Below are 23,087 nucleotides of genomic sequence, written 5' to 3' on the forward strand. Positions count from 1 at the left end.
AATAAAAGTGCTGCAGTTTGATGACCCAATTTAAAATGTAGCTATGAATTCATCAGCTTGGCTAAGCATATATTCAGGGTTTTTTGGTGCTCTTTATTCCTCCCAGATATGACAATATTCTTTTTTTCCCCTTTCTAGTTCAAGATCGATGGAGAATGGTGCACATGGATCGATTATGATCGTTTTCAGGAGCTGATCCAGGAGTATGAAAATAGCAGGGGATCAAAAACCTTCACCGCAGCAGATTATGTAGCCAAAACACCACACTGGGCAGTGTTTGGCTCCAGAGAGAGGGGCTTTGATCCTTTGGACACTAGATTTCAACGAAAGAACAAAACAAAGGACATCTCGGGGTGTTGATATCACTTACCTGATTGACAGATAGAGCTGTTGTTTGGTTTTTCTTACTTATATAGCATAACTTGGATACAGAATATTTGCACATAGCCCTGACCCTTGACAGCAACAAAAAGGCAAAAGCCCTTTGTAATCTCTTCCCTTCTGTTCCTTCTGTCTCTGCGATTTAAAATATTAGACACTTTTTAATCTAGTACAAATGATCCATATAAGTAATTTGCTGTAATTGGCATGGTGCCACGTACATTTCATTCTATGTATAGATTTTGCAGTTAGAGAGTAACTGTGGCCCACACAATTTAGTGTTACAGCTTTTATTATTTTGTTGCTCAGCTTTTTGGAGTGGAGAGAGCTGGCGCCTGCTTGCTTCCTGTTTCAACATTTAAATGTTCTGTTTCAATAACAATGCTAAGGAGAGTCGAATTTTCCAGTGTAACTATCCCCCTAGTTTGGTTGTCTGAGGGCATGAAACCTGGGAGCTCTGGTTTTAAAAGCCTGACCCATACCAGGAGCATCATGCCATTGGCAGCACCTAAGATTTATGAACATGTATGTCAAACAGAAACACTCATTGCTATAAATAAAAAAACAAATTAATCTAGAGCCCGATCCAGCAAGATGGAGAATACCCACTGAAGTTATAGAACACCTCTAATTATGCTGGTAGCGTGAAGCCTTTAAAACTTGCCCAAGTGTCTTCCAACTTCATGGATTCTTATATTTAATATTTTCTAAATAGTCGTGCCTCCAAACAAAATGTGTTCAGTTTTGTATGAACCCTTTTGGGCCAAATTGTACTCATCAGATTTGTGCACACTGTCCTATTGATTTCAGTGTGAGTTTTGAGTGAGGTAGGCTATCAGTATTTGATCATTTGAGTAAGCCGGCAGTGAATTTTAATTTGAATCCCTGACCAGTAGGAAAACCTAAATACATCAGGCCTTAATATTTAAAGAATCATTTCTGCCTTTGAATGGAAAGACTGGAATGATCAACAATATTTTGAAATGACTAGGAATAAGGCACCAACAGAATCTCTTGAACCAAATCATTACTTGCATTTTTGGCGGGGTGATGGTGGCTAATCTTTGAGCCTAAGTGTCAGTGTGTTTGATCAAAATTGTCAGTTGTGGATGAAGAGCAGTTTTATTCTAAGCAGTACAGTTATTCAGGAATATTACTTATTGTCTAAACCCTTCAGCCGTTTCAATTTTTGCGACAACTTCTGATTGTGATGGTAGAGTCTGGATTTGGGGACTTGTTGTGGCCTTCCTTACACCTGCATAAATATATAGTAACAACAATGAATTTGTCCGAGTTATAAGTGTAAAACTGGTGTAAGTAAAGTCTGAATCAGGTTTGGGATTTTTGTTCGAAGAAAACTATTGTCTTTTATCACAGAAAAGTAAAGGTCACGCTGATGTATCTGTTGGAGAGACTGGACCACAGATGGCTTTTTGGGATATTCTGAGATATTAAAGTAACTGCTACTGGGAATTTACATTTAAATAAAGATGGGTTTTGTTTACCACTGAGGAAACAATTGCTTTTGTATCCCAACAATCTGTACCATTCTGTTTGTGAAATATGCTTGGGTGTGCTGCATGAAAACCCCATGTAATATCAATATGTCTGCTCATGTACAAGTTACTAAGCCTCAGTGTGAAAATATCTAAGGCCAGATTCTCAGCTGGTGTAAACTGGAATAACTGTGTTGAAGTATTGATGCTGTGTTGACTTGGACCAGCTGAGGATTGTGGGTTTATTTATAATCTCCATCTATATGGAGCTTAGACTCCTGTTACATATGGCTACTATAGAATGGAGTTGTATTTGAATATTTTCCACTTACAGCAAACTTGGAGTATAATTTGCCTGTGCAGGTTAAACAATACAATTTCAGGCATATTATGGCAATGTGTTAAAGAGAGCTATGCTTACTGCCATGTTTTTAAGATATATGCATCTTTTAGATGTGTTCTCTCAGGGTTCCCAGTGAATGCCATCATGTATCCTGACTGAAACCTAACTACCTAACCTGGCTGTTTTATGAAGGTTGTTACTATTTTTTAATTTCTTTGTAACAGTAGCTGGTATTTTCAAAATTAGTAATATCCCTGCCTTACAGCTTGGATATGTTGGTATTCGTGGGACTGTAATTTTTTTTAAGTGCAATTCTTAAACTGTAAAAAGTGATTCAGAAAAGGCAGGAAATAAAGTACTTGACTTTTCAACACAATCTCTTGTGTGATTGTGCACCATTCACCATTTTTTTCTATATAGGGACTTGAATGAAACAGTTTAAAAAAAATTGTAATGGGAATTTAAATGTTTGAGCTTTTGGGTTACGTGTAGCGAAAAAGTGTGTGTGTATGAGAGAGAGAGAGAGAGACGGGTCTGATCTATTGTGGTAGATGTCCTAATAGGTAATTTCTCAAGCTTTTTTCCTAAATGTTCAAGTTTGTTCTGATGCTATGGAAGTTAAAGGTTCCAAATACAAACAGCCATGATTCTCTAGAGAGTGATATCTAGTGCTTAGAACATTTTGCTCACTGTAGTATTGGATATAATAAAATTGATAGTTTTTGTGCATTGTTGCAAAGTCAAAAGTAAGAATCCTTTTGTTATCCCCATACCATCAACCACAAAGACAGCATGCTGGCCTTTACGCTATCTCTACTCTATTAATTGGAGACTAAAAGTCATATATCTTTCGATACTAATATGCTAGGAATGTATTAATTTTCTATGTATCAAAAAGAAACATGGTTGTTCAGTGAATTGTAAAGAAAAGATAATTAAATTTCATTGATCCTTTAAAGGTATTGGAAACTCACAATGTAATGCAGTTGGCATATTTAATTATGGTAATGGTCAGAAAGCCATATCAAACATGAGTTTTTTTTCCTTTCACCATCCACATCCCCAAAATACTTTCTAAACCCTAGTGTGAAAAGCAAGTTTGTGGTTCCAATTTTTCACTGTTTTTTCCAATTAAAAAGTCTAGGGAGCAACACTTTTCCTTTCTGCTCACTGATCTGGGCTTGGAATAGCTTACTGACTCTGCAAGCATTTTTAGTGCTCTCATCCAGGTGTTAGTGCAAGATATCACATCTTAAAAAATCACGTCATTATGATCACCCACTTGTTTCCTTTCAACTACATTTTAGCAACTACTATCTCAAGCTTCCAGTATTGGAAATTATTTTATACCGTCTGCAAACTGAAATGTCCAGCTTTCTGTCATTAGAAGCTATTTTGTAAAAAAATTCACTTTTACTAGTAAAACTTGAGTTTTGCTGTTACTGTCTCTTCTAAGTGAATAGACTTTTTAAAATATGGATTATAGATCTCAAAATATGGATTACAAATCCCAAGAATTCAGAGGAGACTGTTCTGGTTTGCAAAACAAGAACCAGAACCAGCATGGATAAATCCTCTTGAGTTTTTTCAACTTTAAGGTTTTTCTCGTTGTCTGGAATGGATGTTACATGCTAACAGTACAATCTTCTTTCTGTCAAATCCTTAAGGTGTGAAGCTATTTATACAGTGGAGGTCCAGAAGTATTTCATTGCACCAAAATGTGCAAATTTCGCTTTGCAATAGTGAAAGTCGTCTCCTATCATATAGGAGAGAGGTGGGAAAGAAATTATCTTGCTTAGAAGTGCTCCACTGGATTTAATATGAGGGGTAACATGTTCAGATAGAAGTTATCTTCCTTGGCAGTTTAGCTATCATCACAAAGTGTATTTGTTCTTGAAGAGCTGCAGTTTAAACAACAGTGACATGCTACTGCTCCTTGGCACAGACATTCCAGGAGGAATTACCTTCTGATGGAGATGTCTGTAGGCTGAAACCTTGTCCAATCCTGTTTATGTTTCATGGCAGCCCGAATGTCTCATTAGAAGTTCCTTCAAGGTTGAGGTAGTGGGGTGAAAAGCATATTTCTTTGAAATTAGGGATATTTTGTGTGGTGCTAAGAAGCACCATAGTATAAAGCCACTTCTAGTTTCCCATATAAATCAAATCAAGATAGTTGCCAGAAATCCTGTGCCCTGCATAGGTTCTGTTAGATTAGTATTAGCACTTAGGCCTCAATACTGCAATTAACTGCTCATGGCTATTTGTAGCAATCTGTAAAACTGGGCCCAGCGATGCACTATAATGTACATGAAATACTCCATTTAAGACTTTCTGTGATATAGCTGTTCTGGTTTCCTAGGGCTAGATACTCTGATCGCTTCCAAAACTCACTGATGTTCCATGGAATTATACAGTGATAAATCAGCCCAGAATCTGCACCCCCAGGCTTTTAATCTACCCTAACCTCCCTGTTCAGACCATGCACTGCAGTATAGTTATTCAGTCTCAGCTTCCCCCTTGTATTTAATCACTGAAGGCTGAGAGTTGGATTTTATTAATGGGGTGTGTGCTGCTGTTGACTGCCGTGGTGGTAATTAGGCAGTTAGTGCTGCATAACATCTAAGTGCTGGATCATCCTTTCCCATGGAAAATCCTAGGGGAGCGCTAAAGAGTCAGAAAATGCTCCCATGTGTTCTATCCGTCTCTCTAAGCTTCTCTATTACTGTCGTATTTGAGCACCTCCCAATCTTTAATGTACTTCTCCTCACAACACCCTTGTGAGGAAGGCAGGCACTATTATCTCCATTCACATATGGGGAATTGAGGCACAGAGAGGCTAAGTGATGTGCCCAAGGTCACATATGGAGTCTGACAGAGCAGGGACTTGAAGCTATATTGTTCTACTTCTTTGCTAGTGCCCACTGGCCCATCCTTCCTCTCTGTTCTGATCCCATCTTGTCAAAGCTCCTTCTCCCCACAAAAGCCCAGCTGTGCGCAGCTCTTCTGTTGGGGTTAACGCGCATGAGACGCACCATTGCTTAAGAGGTTGCTCACTAACATCAGGAAAGTGTTGTCACTGAGATTTCTTGAGGTGAAATTCGAACACAGGCTTCCAGTGCAGAAGCCAAAGTGCAGTTCCAACTTCCCAACACTCCCGAATGAAATATTTTGACAAACCATTGCTAACTTGTCAGGAAAAAAAAAAAAGTTTAATCTTCAAAATAACGTGTGGCGTGGTCTTTAACCTGGGAGTGACCTCAATGCCCAGGAGCTTTGAAGCCTTTTTAAAAAATATTCAGCAAAACTTGAGCTCACCAAGGAAGAGTTTCAATGGCTGGTATTGGTTACTGATTTGTAAATCTAAATCTCTCAGCACACCGTGGGAATTGCTTGCAATCACTGGCAGCTGGCCACTTCAACTGGAAATTTGCAAAGGTGTGGAGAGAAAAAAGAATGAATACTTCATTTTTCATTTAGTGGAAAACAAAATAGTGTTTAGTACCTAGTGCAGCTAAGCGCTCTAGTCCAGCCTAATATGCACCGACATAGTTCACATTGAAGTCAGTGGAATTATATCCATGTGTGCAACGGCATAACTGGAGCTGGAGTATCTCACCTTGATCATGGCAACAGTTAATGGCATGATCAAGGTACAATATTTTAGTGGCCTTAGGGAACAATTCTTTGGGATTATAGAGATGAGTGAAACGTGAAAACCTTGAAAATTAGAAACATTGAGCAAACTAAGGGCCAAATGTTGTTCACTTGAGTAGTTCCATTCACTTTTAGGACTATTCAGGTGAATAAAACTAGCTGGATTTTGTGTTGTAATTATATCTGAGTTGCTTTAAGCACAATCTGTGTCTTTCAATGCCCATATCCAAAACCGAATCCTCTCACACAGCTAGCTTTCAAGTGTACAATTTAATATAAGTTGCCATCCGGCATTGTTCCTAAATTATGCTAAAATTCAGACTCATGCAACCAGAGTGGATTGCTCCTGTAGGTTAATATATCTGAAGAGGATAGGCTAGATGTTGTATTTGGATTCAGATATTTGGTACTGTGAAGTCAGTCCGTTTTGCTGGACTTTTTTTTTTTCAAATCTGAGACACGGTCCTTTGGTTCTGAACAACCACAATAACATTTGATGTCTTCACAGAAATTGCTTATTTTAAGGTAGATTTAAAATAGATTGCCTCTCTACAATACATTCACTTTGCCTGCTATATACACTCTTTCTATGCTAGGGCTGTATTGCGACAGTATTCATCCAGCCTGCACAAAAAAAGAGTGTGATCTTTAGAGTTGTCAAACTCTATCCTTTCCCTTTTGACATAGATTTATAAAAGGGCTGGTCGTGGGAGAACTTCCACAGGGCTCAGTGATCAGGCTCGGGACCATCCTCTTTGGAGATTTTGATGTCACCTTTCCATAAGAGTTACTGAATAAGATGCTAGCGTGACTCGTCTTGCTGAGAATACCCAGGTTCTTCTCCTGGAATGTTCAACTCCAGGATCCAAAGGTAAGGTAGATTTTAACCTCTGCATTGTCTTGGTGTAAGACCTTCTTAGTTAGCATGCCATCAGTGAAGTTAACCTGTCAAGGATCAGGCAGAGCTGGTATTTTTGTGATTCATAGACTCTAGGACTGGAAGGGACCTCGAGAGGTCATCGAGTCCAGTCCCCTGCCCTCATGGCAGGACCAAATACTGTCTATCCCTGATAGACATTTATCTAACCTACTCTTAAATATCTCCAGCGATGGAGATTCCACAACCTCCCTAGGCAATTTATTCCAGTGTTTAACTACCCTGACAGTTACGAACTTTTCCTAATGTCCAACCTAAATCTCCCTTGCTGCAGTTTAAGCCCATTGCTTCTTGTTCTATCATTAGAGGCTAAGGTGAACAAGTTTTCTCCCTCCTCCTGATGACACCCTTTTAGATACTTGAAAACTGCTATCATGTCCCCTCTCAGTCTTCTCTTTTCCAAAGTAAATAAACCCAATTCTTTCAGCCTGATATAGTGGAGCCATCATTTTCTGCAGAATTTAAGCTTTCACTTGAAAAGTTCTAGCCCTGTACTTGGGGGGAGGAGGATGAGACATGCACCATGGCACATGCCTGAATTTAGCACCAGTGCAGCACTGTCTTTCTGAGACTGTGCTTAACAAAAATAGCTCTGAGATGGTCAACTATCCCAATACATCTCAGTGATGTTAACTTTAGAGCTTCATGATGATCATCAAGGCTGACATTTCACAATTTTGGTCAATTGTTGATGATTGTAGCTGCAGCATCCAGCTACTGTAGAGTTATGCTTAGGAATGGAGTAGAGAACCATCATTGTCATCCCTGACCAACTAAAGTTAGTCTTCTCAAAGGATAGAAACAGATTTTTCATAAAGAGCAAAATCATGATTAAAAACTTCCCCCGAACAGTCGCTATCAGCTCTGACTTTACTTTGCTTTTATGAATGATTTTGAACGTTATATTTAGTATGATGCAATAAGGAGAAAATGGGAAGTGACATCTTCATTTAAATAAGGGTCTGTCTCTTTCATTTCATCCAGTGCGAATTGATTCATGACACAGGGTAGTGGCCCTTGAGTGAAAATAACTGATGGCAGGTACAACCAGGCATTGTGCAAATGTCTTAATATGATGGAGCAAAGGAAATGAATATTGGGGAAAATATCAATTAAAATGACATGTGCATTCTTGCCGGATTCCTTCCTCTTTGCTGAGTAGAGAACTTGAATTCCCTTCCTTGCCCCATTCTTGTGTGTGGTGTTGCCTGATTTGCAGGAATTTTCAACTTTGTTTGTTTGTTTTTGTTTTTAAAAATGTGATGTATATGAAATAAGTTTTGGTTTCTCTTTATTGTTTTGTCAATCACCAATTAACACTTAGTTTGATTCACTTACTATAGTAGAAGTAAAAAATTTCAAAATCGCTTTAGTCCCATTTCCATAAGGGATACAGGCATTTGGGTATTTATGTCTCATTTGAAGTCTATATGATTTAGAGTGTGTCTACACTATAGCTGCTACGGCGGAAGTATCATTTGTAATCATTCAAACAAGCAAAAGTGCATTCTTGTGTGATAACCTTTTTCTATGGCGAGCTTGTAAGTCAAGAACATCCAGGCTGTCTGAATTCAAGTTTTATTTATTTATTTATATATATATATATACACATATATGTATAAATAATATGAGTTTCTTAAGCATCCAGGGCTCTTCTGCAGAAAGCCTTGCTATCAACTGGTCTAAAATTACATCCAGTCTTCCTCTAAACCAAGCTTGACTTTCTTCACCTGCACTCTGCTAATACTAAGGAAAAAGGTTCTCAGGATGCTATGACAGGTTCTTGTTCCAGCAAGTGCACATTTCGAAAGCACTATCTTTAGTGCACGCTGAAACTTGACACCTTTTGCAATGGCTTTTACAGACACGGATGTGTTAAAAGGCAGCAAGATTATTTACTATTAAACCCTCACATTTTTGTGTCATCCTTGCTGGTTGTATGCCCAGCAGAAACATAGTCAGAAAAGGTCTTGCTTTACAAGTAGGTATTGTTCTGTTTTATGCCTGAACTAGGGGGGGAATTAACTTTCCGGTCAGGGTAGATACTTGTGTGATAATTTTTAACTTGTAGCTGCTCTAGCACAAATGACTTTGCCTTAAGATTTAACCACTGGAGGCTGACTCAGACAACTCTGACTAAAATGCTAGAGCTAAAGAATGCTACCTCACTGGTTGTCTGTTGGATGTTGTGTCCTCCTTTAGAAAAATAACACGATGCTATTTGACAGCAATCATGCAAAACCCTGTCTTAGGTACTTATCTGGCCACCATTGCCATGGCATCTGAACGCCTCACAATCTGTAATGTATTTACTCTCACAACACTTTTGTGAGGTCGGGAATTACTATTATCCCCATTTCACAGATAGGAACTGAAGCACAGAGAGACTCAGTGACTTGCCAAGCTTTCATAGGAAGTCTGTGGCAGAGCAGGGAATTGAAGCCATGTTGCCCAGATGCCAGGATAGCACTGTAACCGATAGGCAATCCAGCAATACTACGGTAAGATGCAATCTTTTGGGCCACTACTGTAGTGCTTTTAGAAATGGAATCCTGCAGTATTTTTTAAAGGAGCTATCAAGCACTGAACAGGCGGTGACAGCGGAGAGTCAGTTTTGTGGCAAGTGGAGCTGTGGTTGAAGTAGGGTTTTTTACTTTAGAGATTTGTGCTCCACCAGATCAACCTGTAGATTAGCATGAGACCCAGCAGCTTCCCCTCGCGCTGGCCAGACAAGCTTTCATCTGGCTTGTCTGGCCCCTTCAAGCTGAGTTATGTGATTGCTACAGCAGGGTCTGAGCCACACACACTGTTTGATCTAGTCCTGTTCTGAAGTAGTAGATCCAAAGGAACGAGAAGGAACAGCAGTCTGCTTAGAGGAAGGCAATCTGTTATGTAAAATGTTTCTGTGAATGTCTAGCTGGAAAGACACAAGTAGTAAGTTGGCAGTTTGTAAGAGACGGGGCAAGGGGAAGGTTTTATTTGGAACATACGTATTAATCACTGGCGTTGTGATGGATCTTTGATCCCCAAAGGGGAAAGATTTATTTTAGAACTCTTTGTTAAGTCTTTAATTATGAAGAAGGTTGGAGACCCAACAGGGACCTGTAGATGCAGACGTAGAGGATGGTTATATTTAGTCCTGTGGTTTTAAAAATGTTTCTTTTAGAAGAAGTTGTTGAAAACAGGCTGGGAATAATCTGAAGTGACAGCAAGTGCAGCAGTTACTGGGTTTCAGGGCTCCAGAGTCCTATTTGTGACTCTGGTTCGAACTACACTAACTTGCTGCGTGGGCATGGGTAAGTTGCTTAGGGTCCATTGTTCAGAGGTGCTGAGCACCCACTGACTTCAGTGAGAATCGGGAGTGCTCAGCACTTTTGAAAATCAGACCCTCAATTTTTATCCAAGAGCTATAAAATGGGCACACTTTTCTATCAGAGAGGATTGATGGGAGAGTCAGTGTATGCAGTTGTTTTCACTTTGATCATGATATTGTCAGTCCTAAGTGTTCAAAAATCATAAGATTGGCTTAATAAAAATTATGAGATTTAAAAATATTAATGGGAGGGCTGTGCTCTTTAATCACTAGTCTGATTTTTTAAACTTTAGGATGTGCTTTTGTTTTTTAAGCTTTTCTCTGCTACCAGGAGGACTAGAAACTTATTTTTTTTTTAAAAATTCTCATGTATTCACAAGAATCCAGGAGCTGGGAGTTTAAGAAATGTTGCAAGACCTATGATAAAATCACAAGTCCATAACATTGCTTTCATCATAAATTCTCTTTTTTTGACAGGGAGTATTTCTAGAGATAACCCTGTGCAGACAGACACATAAGTAATACCATACAGTTGTAGAGACACAGGCTTTCGAATCAGCTCATCAGCCATATTCAAAAAAATGTAAGTAGTAAGAATTGTAGTACTTGGCTACACAAACACTTAGGGCTGGTCCACACTACGGGGGGGAAATCAATCTTAGATACGCAACTTCAGCTACGTGAATAACATAGCTGAAGTCGAATATCTAAGATCGGATTACTCACCCTTCCACACCGCGCGGGATCGATGTTCACGGCTCTCCCTGTCGATTCTGGAACTCCGTTGGGGTTGATGGAGTTCCGGAATTGGTATAAGCGCGCTCGGGGATCGATATATCGCATCTAGATTAGACACGATATATCGATCCCCGAGTAATCGATTTTAACCCGCTGATATGGCGGGTAGTCTGGACGTGGCCTTAGTTCATGGCAAACTGAGGTGTAAATCTCTGCTGCACTAGCCTGCCACGGACTAAGTTCTGACACGCTTAAAGTTCCCTCATGCACTTTGATCTATTCCTATTTCAAAGCAGGTAGATCGAAGTGCACTAGGGAACTTTTAATGTGTGTCAGCAGGGTCCACACGGACACTGCGTGCAAGGCAGGCTAGTTCAGGGTAGATTTACGCCTCAGCTTGCTGCGAACTATAGAGGAGCCCTTAAATTTGCAATTTTGGGGATCAAGAGCAAGATGATTTAAAAAAAACTTCTAAAAATTGTGAAGTATAAATTATATTTAGACCCTTGTTCCTACTTGCTGCTCTGGTTAGACACAAAATGGAGAGGAGTATATTTGAGACTGGCACATCTCATTACAGAGGCAGTTGTTAATTACAGTTTCAGGATGATTATCTGACAGATGGATTACCTGCCTTTCCTGTGTCACATTTATACCTTAACTATGGAATAATCTTAATTGTTTCTTCTCTCTTGGGCCTGGTTCAATAAAAACTCCATCTGCCACATGTGCTGTGCAAGCCCAGTGTTTTACAGAGGAGGGGGATTTTGTAGCCTGGATGCCAGACGGAGTATTCTAGAATCTGGCCCTAAGCCTTTTCCATTTTGCCATCTGTAATGATATGCTGAGATATGATGCAAGTGTCACTGCAGTACAGTGCTGCTGCAATATGATATTACTCTTGCTGGAGTGGGAGTGGGGAGGAAAGTCAAGGGCTGAAATTCATGTTGCTGCAGCTGCTACAGGGCCACCCAGAGGATTATGGGGGCCTGGGCAAAGCAATTTTGGGGGCCTTTTCCATAAAAAAAAAAGTTGTAATACTATAGAATACTATATTCTCATCGGGGCCCCTCTGAGGCCTGGGGCAAATTGCCCCACTTGCCCCCCTCCTCCTTTTGGGCTGCCCTGCTGTTCTGAGTGATTATACACCACCTTCTTGTCCTGAAAACTGCAAGCTGAACACCGTGTCTTCAGTCACAGACCACAGCATGGTATGTTTCGTAAACCTCACTAACCCATGAGGCAGCACGAGCCAATGTGTAGGACACTAGACTGGGAGTTAGGAGACTTGGGTTCTAGTCTTGGCTCTGCCACTGACTGGCTTTGAGACCTTGGATAAGTCACTTCACCCCATGTTGTGTTCCTTTAGATAGTATATTTAAAAAACAATACTAGCTGCTTGTTTAATTTTAAGAACAGCAAAAAATATCCACTTCCCTTTCCATTTCTTATAAGGAGTCTTGAAGTTTAATCTCCTCAGTGTGATAGATATGCTTGCTTTGATCTGCTTAGCTCTTGGAAGTCTAGGGGGGCTCCGGGCTGCTGGCCCTGTGCTCCCCAGGATCCCTGTCCGCCATTAGAGATTTTTTTCCTGGGAACCCCTGTAACATTTCATGAACCTCCAGGGGTTCACAAACCCTAGTTTGGGAACCACTGATCTAAAGTATTCTCAGTCGTAGCAGATGACAGAACAAGGAGTAATGGTCTCAAGTTGCAGTGGGGGAGATTTAGGTTGGATGTTAGGAAAACCTTTTTCACTAGGAGGGTAGTGAAGCACTTGGAATAGGTTACCTAGGGAGGTGGTGGAATCTTCTTCCTTAGAAGTTTTTAAGGTCAGGCTTGTCAAAGCCCTGGCTGCAATGATTTAGTTGGGAATTGGTCCTGCTTTGAGCAGGGGTTGGACTGGATGACCTCCTGAGGTCGCTTCTGACCCTGATATTCTCTGATTCTTTGGAGTTTACACGTCACTTACTATGTGTATTGACAGCATGTAGTACCTTGGAGCTCCAATCTCGATGGGGGTCTCTAGGCACTACTGTAATACAAATACACCGCTACCTCGATATAACACCACCCAATATAACATGAATTTGGACAGAACATGGTAAAGCAGTGCTCGGGGAAGAGGGTGGAGGGGCTGTGCATTGCGGCGGATCAAAGCAAGTTCAATATAATACGGTTTCACCTATAACGCAGTAAGATCTTTTTGGCTCCCAAGGACAGCGTTATATCGAGATAGAGGTGTATATAATAATACTTCCCTCCCTGCTTTACTCTGGTGAGATAGTTGTTTGTTACTAGCTTGTATCCGCAGTACATTACAGCACCTTCTGAGCTAGCTCAGCTACACTGGTTGGATGCACGAAGGGAGCAGAGCAAAGGTGCATCCATTCCCTGGCCCAGCCACTCGGGGGAACATGCCTGCTGATTCCCAAGGTCTGTGTCACTTGTGCAGGCATGTAATGTGAATTCTTATTTCCTGCGTACTCTGAGTAGCTGTGTAGGCCGGGTCACAAGCTAGCTTTGCATGCCTTTAAATATCAGTGCTCCTGTCATAACATTTTTCCCAGATCTGGACCTTAGCGTCCAAAATATGGGTGTTAGCATGAAAACCTCCAAGCTTAGTTACCAGCTTGGACCTGGTAAAGCTGCCACCAGCCAGGGATCTATACAGTGCCTGGTGCACTGTGGTCTCCCCAAAACCTTCCCTGGGGGACCCCCAGACTCAGATTCCTTGAGTCTCACAACAAAGGGGAATAAACCATTTCCCTTCCTCCCCTCCAGGTGTTCCCTCCCTGGGTTCCTGGAGAGAGATACAGAAGCAAGCTTCGTGAATCTAAACAGAGGGACTCCATCCTCCCTGTTTCCAGTCCTGGAAAACACAAGTACTTCCCCCCTCACCCAGAGGGTATGCACAGTCAGGTTAGTAAATCTAACACAAAGAGATTTCCCCCCGACTTCTTCCTCCCACCAATTCCCTGGTGAGCTGTAGACTCAATTCCCTGGAGTCCCCACTAGAGAAAAAACTCCAACAAGTCTTAAAAAGAAGGCTTTATAAAAAAAAGAAAGAAAAGGGCATAAAAATGGTCTCTCTGTATTAAGGTGACAAATACAGGGTCAATTGCTTAAAAGAAAAATGAATAAACAGCCTTATTCAATTTAACACATTCCAGTAACTATACACATGTAAATACAAAAGAAAACAATATAAACCTATGGTCTTCCTATCTTTGTACTTACAACTTGGAAACAGAAGATTAGAAAGCTGGAGATAGAAAAATCACTCTCAGAGCCGAGAGGGTCAGACCCAAGACAAAGGACAAAGAACTCACACCCAAACTTCCCTCCACCCAGATTTGAAAAAGTCTTGTTTCCTGATTGGTCCTCTGGTCAGGTGTTTCAGGTTACTCCTTTCCAGGTGAAAGAGACATTAACCCTTAGCTATCTGTTTATGACAGCTCCACAAATCATTTCACCCTTTGTAAAGATAGATGTCAGGAGGCTGAAGTCTTGTGTCCTAACCTGCACTTCTCTTTCTCCCACTTCATTCCTGCTGAACACTCTTCTTGCCAGAGCCTCCCCATCAGGCTCATCAGCGTCTTCACATCTGTTGCCACTGGTGTTTGGTGTATTTGAAGCCAACCCTCATACAGATTTAGTCTCAGCTTGGTGTTCTTTAAGCAAATGATATGAAAACTTACTTTCCAATCCAAGAGCAGTCAGGACATACCCATTTCACAGCTCATGAATATGAATAGCTGCAATACTGACTGCTATCTATTTAGTCTTGTGTCCGCTATCTGTAGAAGACAAATTCTACATGGGTGGCTGTTCAGAATGTTATTTAATTTGGGGTCAAATCCTGACTCAAGAAATCCCAGTGAGATCACTGGGAATATGGACAGTAGGCTGAACCCTGTATCTCCTTTGCTGCTATGTCTTTTCTTGGGAACATAGTTAGACCGACTGATGCCATAGAGGAAAAGAATTCACACTGTGCTTATATACAGTGTATATGTAGGTATCACTTATATTTATACAACGGTTTTGCAAACTCCTAAAGAAGTTATAAGTAGACATCACTTCTCTTGCCCCTGCAATGTGGCCATCTCAAAGGTGGAATGTGGCAGCTGTTTAACTGCACAGTAGCATCGCAGAATTGCTTATGACAGGAAGCAAAGGGTACTGCCTTATCCAGTTGAAATGGAAGAAGGCAGAAGGTAACTTCTTACCTATTCGGCTTCCTTCCTGCTGGATAGCCAGCCAGCAATGCCCCCCCGCAGCACCTAGGAGATCCTTGATTTTTTTCCCCATCAAACCACTGGCCTAGGTGAAACTCGCTTTAGGGACTTCTTGCATGTGTGATTAAACTAGATTGGGGCTCTTGAACTGGGAAATCTGATGTATGAACCTGTTGTATTTGGCGTGCTTCCATATCTAGCTCCAGTCAGGGTTGATATGACTGGTTATAGACTAGCATTAAAGGTTGCTCGCTAGTTATAAAATTTTTGATACAGGCCCCAGCCTGCAAAGCCTTATACATATGCTTGACTTAATTGACATCAGTGGATCAACTCACATGAATCCAATTAAAACAGGTGCATTTTTTCAGGATGAGGCCCATGATGGTATTGTTCATGTGAGAGAAGACATCCAGTTGACAGGAAAGGCAGGAAATTTTAGAGGCTTAATTAGTTACTGTTTCCTCCACAACGCTAGTATTCTTGGTTGATTTCTCTGTCTCCCTCTTCTAATGGATTTGCCATACATGTTTTTTATCTCCAGGAATTTTTATGCATGCTGATAATAGTGTAATCCTCACCTCTGGGTCAGCCATCTGGGAGTTTAAACTGCCATCGCCATGCTAAATTTCATCCTCTTTGCCAGAGGCTCAGATTGGATCAGCTGTTTAAATCATTTTAGCACTAAATACATGTTATTTAGAAAACAGAGAGAAAGCATCAGACGTGAATAATTAGCCACTAAATGCTCCATTCCCATTCAGTGGATTGCCCCAGGAAATGAGAAGATACTTGTCAAAATTATTGGCACTTACGCAGTCCCCGAGTGGTTGTCTTATTGTCAGCGACTTGTAATTTCTCCTTCTGAATCAGGTTGCTCATGGGAAACTAGGTGAAACTAAGGTATTGTCTACACAGCACCTTTGCTTCAGTTTCAGTCATCTGTGACCAGCCAGGTGCAGTAGACTGTGTGGGGAACTCTTTGTGTAGACAGACAAAGCTACTATTTACAGTGCTTGAAACTAGGCCACGCTATGCTGGTGCAAATCTGACTATCAGCATTTTACCCTGTCTGCAAGAAGGGTTTGCTGTGATGCAGCTACACTTGTGGCTGAAATCTGTGCCTAGCTCCAGAGTAGACAAGGACTGAACTTTTGCAGGAGGAGATTTTTCTATATTTCTCTGGCTAATTACATTGAGAATATGGAATTTGGTTTTGAAATATTTTTCAGGGAAGCACTCCTGTTCCACTCTATAGTTTTGAGTACAGCCTGACAATAAAGTTTGTTACCCTTAGGTTCCCCTACACAGTACATTGATATGGGAGGAAATTTATACATTGAGGTGTCACATTTATCAGGTCGGTCTACATTATCCTACAGCTGCACTGACTCACTTCCACTTCCCAGTCAGTGCTGGCAGCTTCATTTGTTACTCCATGTTATCTTGTGTCTCACCCAAAATCTACTGGCTTCAAAGGTGTTGGAAAAGCTTCAACAGAGGATAATGACAAAAAAAGTCTCCACTGCACTTAGCTTGAAAGAATGTGCATTGTTCCTTTGCAGTGCAGATTCAGTGCATGGCCTCAGTCAGTTCCTGGGGCAGTTTTCAAACTGTATCATGCGCAAATTCTTGCCTTTATTGGTTTCAACACTGGATATAAAGCCTTTCCTCTACTTTCTAAGGCCTTGGCTACACTCACACTTTACAGCGCTGCAACTAGGGTGTGAAAAAACACCCCCCTCAGCGCTGCAAGATACAGCGCTGTAAAGCGTCAGTGTAATCAGGGCAGCAGCGCTGGGAGCGCGGCTCCCAGCGCTGCACGCTACACCCGTAAGGGATGTGGTTTACATGCAGCGCTGGGAGAGCTCTCTCCCAGTGCTGCCGCTCTGACTACACTCACACTTCAAAGCACTGCCGCGGCAGCGCTTTGAAATTCCAAATGTAGCCATACCCTCAGTGTGGCTTGTTATATTGATTCGGTTGTGGTTGGGAACTCTAGATGCTAGCATAATTTTAAAAATAACAGCCAAAGCACAGATTTGCAAGTGGAATTTGGCTGTCTCAGGCATTTGGAGTAGGTTAAGCATTCAGAACACAGAGTGTGCTTAACTTTCAATTCACTAACTTTTTGCCGTTCTATGAACCGTCTGGCTTCTGAAAAGCACCATGGTTTTATCTTGTATTTGTACAGTGCCTAGCATAATAGACTCGTGCTCCATGACTGGGCCTCCTAGGCATGACTGCAATACAAATAAATAATTTAGCAAAACCCTGATGTTCTTACGCCATTGTACAGCTGATTTAATTGTTATAAATTACACTTGATGACTTATTGAAATTGACAAACAAAAATGGTCTTGAGGGGCCTCCATTGTGTAACCCATTGGGACCTCTTTGGCTAGCTTTCATATATCTTTCATCTGTCTGAGCAATCCAGTTACAAGTTTAAATATTCGGGTTTATGCTGTTGATCTGTGACAACTGTGGAGATTTTGGGTCCCTCTGCCAATTAGTAGATTAAAATGATGGATAAACATTATCTACGCCTGGTATAACCTTGTAAATAGTGTAGCTATGTTGGTCCCAGGATATTAGAGAGACAAGTTCAGTGAAGTAGTGTCTTTTATTGGGCCAACTTTTGTTAGTGAAAGAGACAAGCCTGGACCCAAAGAAGAGCTCCATGTGGCTCAAAAGCATGTCTCTTTCACCAATAGATATGGGTCCAATAAAAGTTATTACTTCACCCACTGCGGCTCTCTGGTATGACCTTGATCCTTTCTTGATACACTGGCACTTTATAACTTAATGTATCAGAGCGGAACTTGTTTTTGTGCTAGGTAGTGGTTAATAGTCATGTTTATTAGGGTAGTGCCTGAGGACCAACCAAGAATGGGACCCCTTGTGATAAGCAGTATACAAATATAGAGTAGTGGATGGTCCCCTGTCCTGAAGCATTTACAACCTAAATAGCCAAGACAGACACAGAGTGGGGGAAGGGGCAGAACACAAGCAGAGTGAACAATGTGATGGCAGCAAATGGCAAATTAGCTTCAGGATTTATTGAAGGGTTGGTTTATTTGGCAGGGAATCAGTGGAATAGAAAGAAAAGTGAAAGTAGAAGAGACATTGAAAGGAAGCCGGTGAGGAAGATAGGGAAGAGGGGAGAAGGGGTAGGTGTGGAGTGAGCTGAGGTGAAGAGGCAGGGAGAGGGTTGCAGCAAACAGACAGTCACCACAGTCCAGAGATAGTCCAGTCAGAACTGTAGAAAATTCTCTGGGATCAGAAGGTCCCTGCTTTGACTGTATCTGTGCCAACCCTTTGGAATCTCTGGCTGGCTCCTCTTTGCAGTTTTTGCTCCAGAACCACATGGTGGGGGGATGGAGCAAAAGAGGCTCCATCTGGGTTTTAGCTTCCCTCGAAGAATTTCATTCCCTCTCCACAAGGACAGCAGTAAATATCTGTCAGGTATATGTTATGTTGTCTCTTAACCATGATTAGGCCCTGAGAAGTGGGAATAAATATTTTGTGTATAATGATTCCTTAATATGGTAGAGCCAAGGTGAGTGAGATAATATCTTTTATTGGGCTAATTTCCGTTGGTGAGAGAGACAAGCTTTTGTGCTTACATGGGTTTTTGAGACCTGAATGCCTCATACAGAAACTTTGCTAAACATCCTAGTCTACTTGTAGGTTATTAAGTTTTCTACCCTTTTGGCCCTTGCTGTTCATTGCTAGCATGGAAACAGGGTGTTTGTTCTGGAGAGCTGATTTGCTCCTGTTGTCCATTTCCTACCTGAAGTCAGGAGAAAGCCCTCATGGGAAAAGGAGCAAGAATTGGCTTCGATTTGCTAGAGATGAGCCTGATCTGAAAAATCCAGGAAGGCTAAACTGATATTTCTCACCTTGCAGAGATTATTTTTTATCTTTCCTATATTCTTTATCTGTGTCTTGTTTTTTTAATAGGTGGGTGAGGAAATGTATAATCCTGAGGGTAGATGATTTGGTTAGCTACATAACATGAACGTGTCTTAAAATTGCATCAGCAGTATTTCTTATCTTCAGCTTTTAATTTGTTCTGTAGCTGTGTTTGGGTCTGATTTTATGAGATTCCTCTTTGGGAGGAGCTGAGTATTCCCAACTCTCATTCAAGTCTTTGCGAGTTGAGGGCACTAGGCCTGTTGCAGAGGTTTCTCAGCACTTTGTCGGATCAGAACCTTTGGTATTTTATTAAATATTGCCTAATACAATTACATGCTTTGATCTAGTAAGGAGCTTTGCCCAGGCAAAGGAATGAACGAACACACACGCGCAAAGGAATGAACGCTCACACTCACACTCCCTCCCTGAAGGACAGGGGCCTTAATTCTTTTAAAAAATAAAAATAAAAAACAAAAACAAAACCACCACCACCCCCAACAACATACTCCATTCAACTCTCCACCCTGCCTGTGTTAGCATGTGGCCAGCAAAGAACCTCACTGCTCTGCAATGTTCTCTGTTTGAGGGCAGGAAGATACATGACATCTAGAAAAACCTGCTGCATTCTAGTAAATGGAATTAACTTTCCTTCAGGATAGCTAGTTAAAAAGTCTGATCCCTTACGTGTCCTCTCTAATCTTCTACACGATTCTGGAATGACAGAGTGTAGGTCTCTTTTCTGTTATCAGTTTTAGGGTTTCAGAATTATTTAAAAAATAAGAAATAGATACCACCAGCCATATCTGTAAAATATGGAAAAAACTGCAGGGACCTTATTTGATTGAAACACTTAGGTTTAGTATGGGTGCAGATGATATAGAGAATTCCATGTTTATTTCATTCCTCAAATCATGTTTGTGATTAACATGATTCAAATCAAGAAATGGCAATATTTACAAACTGACTGATTGCTTTAAAATAAACCACACCATAATATACATTTCATAATTCTTCCCATTGACAGATGCATTCTCAAGTTACATTTGATCATTGTACGGGCAAAGCTGCCTTTATGAACATCGTTTGCTTATTTTTATTTTAAATAGCTGCTTGAAAGTTGTAGAGTTGCTGAAGAAAAACTTTGCAATGCGGTTCTCATTATATGAAAATGTCAGGTGGACATGGTGGTCCTCCTCTTATTTCCTGTGTTTTATTCCCCAGAAAGAGAGCTCTGGAGAAATTATGTGGATTTTAGCCCATCTCTATACACAGATGGTATGTAGAAAACTCAATTTCCAGAATGTAAAAGTCAATTGTATCATGATTACATGTGGCATTATTTGGGTTTGCTCAGTTCATTGTTACTCTGTCTTCTTACTGAGCAATGAGACGGTTATGTTCTATGAAACAGAACTCTGAGAAGGTTAATGCTTTGTATTGGCAGTTGCAAGCAAAAAAAAAAAAAAAGGTTAAAAATATTTTAAAAGTTACAAAATCTAGTGGGTTACCTATTTCTTGTGCTTCTTGGGAGGCATTCATTGTAAATCAGATTCCCCCCACCCTTTTATATGAAATACATTCCCCTATAGAAAGAGGTTTAGCCTTTACTTTTAATTTCTCTTTGCCATTTTGGGCCAAATGACTGGCCTCTACTCGTGCTTTCCCATTGTCATAAATGGGCATTTTTCTGCAGTGCAGAGTGAGAGAGAGAGAGATCCCAGGATAGCCAGTAGCCCAGTTGTTAGGGCACTTACTTGGAAAGTTGGAGACCTGAGTTCATAATTCCTGCTCATACCTCATTCAGAATGGAAGTGGGCACTGTCTGCTTTAATACTATATATCTGGCTCATGGCGCTGAGTGCCCAAACTGCCCATTTTCCCTTTTTCCTACTGCAGCCTGCACAATGGGCACACTGGCACAGGCAGATAACCTAGTCCATATGATGGCAAAAGGGCTGGGAGGCTGCAGGTTGTGTTGCTGAAGGATCTGAAATTTCTCATACTGTCTCCCCTATGTGGTACCTATCGTACAGAGGAGACAGTGCTCTGAGAATCTTCTGTATTGGACAGAATGGACAAAAGGCATGTAGATCCTTGGCCCAATTTTTATTTTAATGGTTCACATTATCTTTCCTGCTGGAAACTATTGTGTGTTGAGGCTAAATCTGAATTCTCAGCTGGGTCACTGTCAAATCTTATCTACAAATAAGAGGGTTTTCAAAAGCACACTTGTTGTTTGAGTGTGTTGGGCTGATTTACATAATAATAGACAGAGCTGTCATTTCCAACGCTGCGTACTGACAATACATTTCCTTGCACTGGGGCTGGTGTATTTCGCATGCACAACACTTACAAAGTGACTAATAAATAAAAATCATCTTCAGAATTATCATGTAGGAGTGACACCACTTTTCATATTTCAACCCAGGGCCAGGGACCATGGGAGAATACTAATGTGATTCAATCTCACCCAATAGGCTGCAGTGTGAATGATACAATATATCATCCACATATATTAGAAATCAACTTTATAGATTAATTCTGCAAAAAATAAATCTCAGTGGCATTTCCATACAGTGGACTAGGTAATGATTCCAAGAGGATTGCTGTGGATCAGAAAATTAGCATGTTAATAATAAAATATTGTTCTTTGGTAGTAGGCTTATGGCATTATAACTAAAGCCGCTCTGGTACAGTATTTAGTCTTGTTTAGTTAGACCTGTAATAGTCTGATCCCTTGTTCACCTCCCATTTCAGCTGCTAAAATTGCTTGCTACAGAACATTTCATCTCCTTTAAGCAAATAAGCTGCCCGAGACCTTTAAATGCTTTTGAGAAACAGCAGTGAGAAAATACAGCCACATAAAACCAAATTCATTTCGAGCTATTCCAGCTGGAAAACTGCACTGAGGAAATAAGGGTAAAAAAAAAAAAAAAAAAAAAAAGCTCCTGTAGTTTTGTGTTTCCAGCAAACTTTCCTTTTCTAAATACGATTCTGGAGTCCCAAAAAGCCCTTCCTGCTTTGGGCATGTTCCCAGCATGATGTTAGAACACTGAGCCAGTGGCGCGATATTCACTACCAGATGCCCTGGAGGTAATATGATGACAGAGTTCCACTATTAGCCTGTATAGTAGGTAATAGAACAGTGCACAGTCTAAAGTAATCCATCTGCACACCATAAATTGGTAAAGCAGTGCGGTCAAAGGTAGTGAGGTAGGTAATTACAGCAAGTGTATGTTACAGTGACAGGCTTCTTTGATGGGTAATGCAGCTAGAGCGTATGCACTCATATCACTGTAGTGTCCTGCATACTGTCACTGCTCTGTAAGAATGTGTAATTTAATTCCTTTTTGTTTTCTGGATTGTCTCTGCTTGTCTCTCAGGAGACCCACAGATTTCCCCCCTGTTTTCTCACCCTTAAAGACCTTGGTGAACTTACTCCTACAGCAGAGAGTGGGAGCCATCTTTAATAGTACTGAGGCTCAGGGCTTCAGCCCTGATCCTGCTGAAGCCCCAAGCCTGGGCAGCCACTTCCTGTGGGGCTGAAGCCCGGAGACCCCTTTCCTGCTGGGCAGAAGCCCCTAGCTCCACTGCAGGGAAGAAGATCCAAGCTCCCTGCTCCCAGTCTGGTAGCTGGAGAATGGGGGGAGCATGAGGGGCTCCGTGAGCTGCCCTTCAAGTGTAAAAGACTGCATGCAGCTCATGAGCCACGGTTGGGCCATATACCTGGTCTAATCTATCAAAAACTAGAGGACTTCACTCTCCAGGGCTGGCTGTCTGGCTTCTTTCATCAGCAGTAAATGTAATTAGAAATATTGTGTTAATTTCCCAAAGGGATGAAATATAATCTTACAGTAGGATGTCACCTTCTGATTGACACCTAGACTGTAAGTTCTTTGGAGCAAGGAGCGTTGTCTTTATTTTTCTGTACAGCACCTACCACCATGGGGCCTGTAATTGGGTTTCCTGTGTGCTGCTATAACACAAATAACAAAGGTAGGCACTGGTAACTTAAGAACAAGAAGTCAAATGAAAGCAGCACATGTATCATGACGTGCCCTTT

At 41.0% G+C, this 23,087-nt stretch overlaps 1 protein-coding gene across 6 annotated transcripts in view; it reads left to right on the forward strand.

The window, feature by feature from the left end:
• The window catches only part of LOC115636549 (S-adenosyl-L-methionine-dependent tRNA 4-demethylwyosine synthase TYW1-like), a 132,545-nt gene extending 129,503 nt beyond the window's left edge, over nt 1–3,042 (forward strand). For 3 of the 6 annotated variants that reach the window (XM_030536789.1, XM_030536788.1, XM_030536790.1), the window contains exon 17: nt 139–3,039. In XM_030536789.1, coding sequence (XP_030392649.1) covers nt 139–360 — 222 coding nt within the window. In that variant the 3' untranslated portion in view covers nt 361–3,039. Of the gene's footprint in view, nt 1–138 lie in introns of all 6 variants that reach the window. The other 3 variants (XM_030536792.1, XM_030536791.1, XM_030536787.1) reach the window with 2 other exon arrangements.
• The last annotated feature ends 20,045 nt before the right edge of the window (nt 3,043–23,087 follow it).

Source organism: Gopherus evgoodei, chromosome 17, assembly GCF_007399415.2.
Source record: "Gopherus evgoodei ecotype Sinaloan lineage chromosome 17, rGopEvg1_v1.p, whole genome shotgun sequence".
Lineage (NCBI taxonomy): Eukaryota > Metazoa > Chordata > Testudines > Testudinidae > Gopherus > Gopherus evgoodei.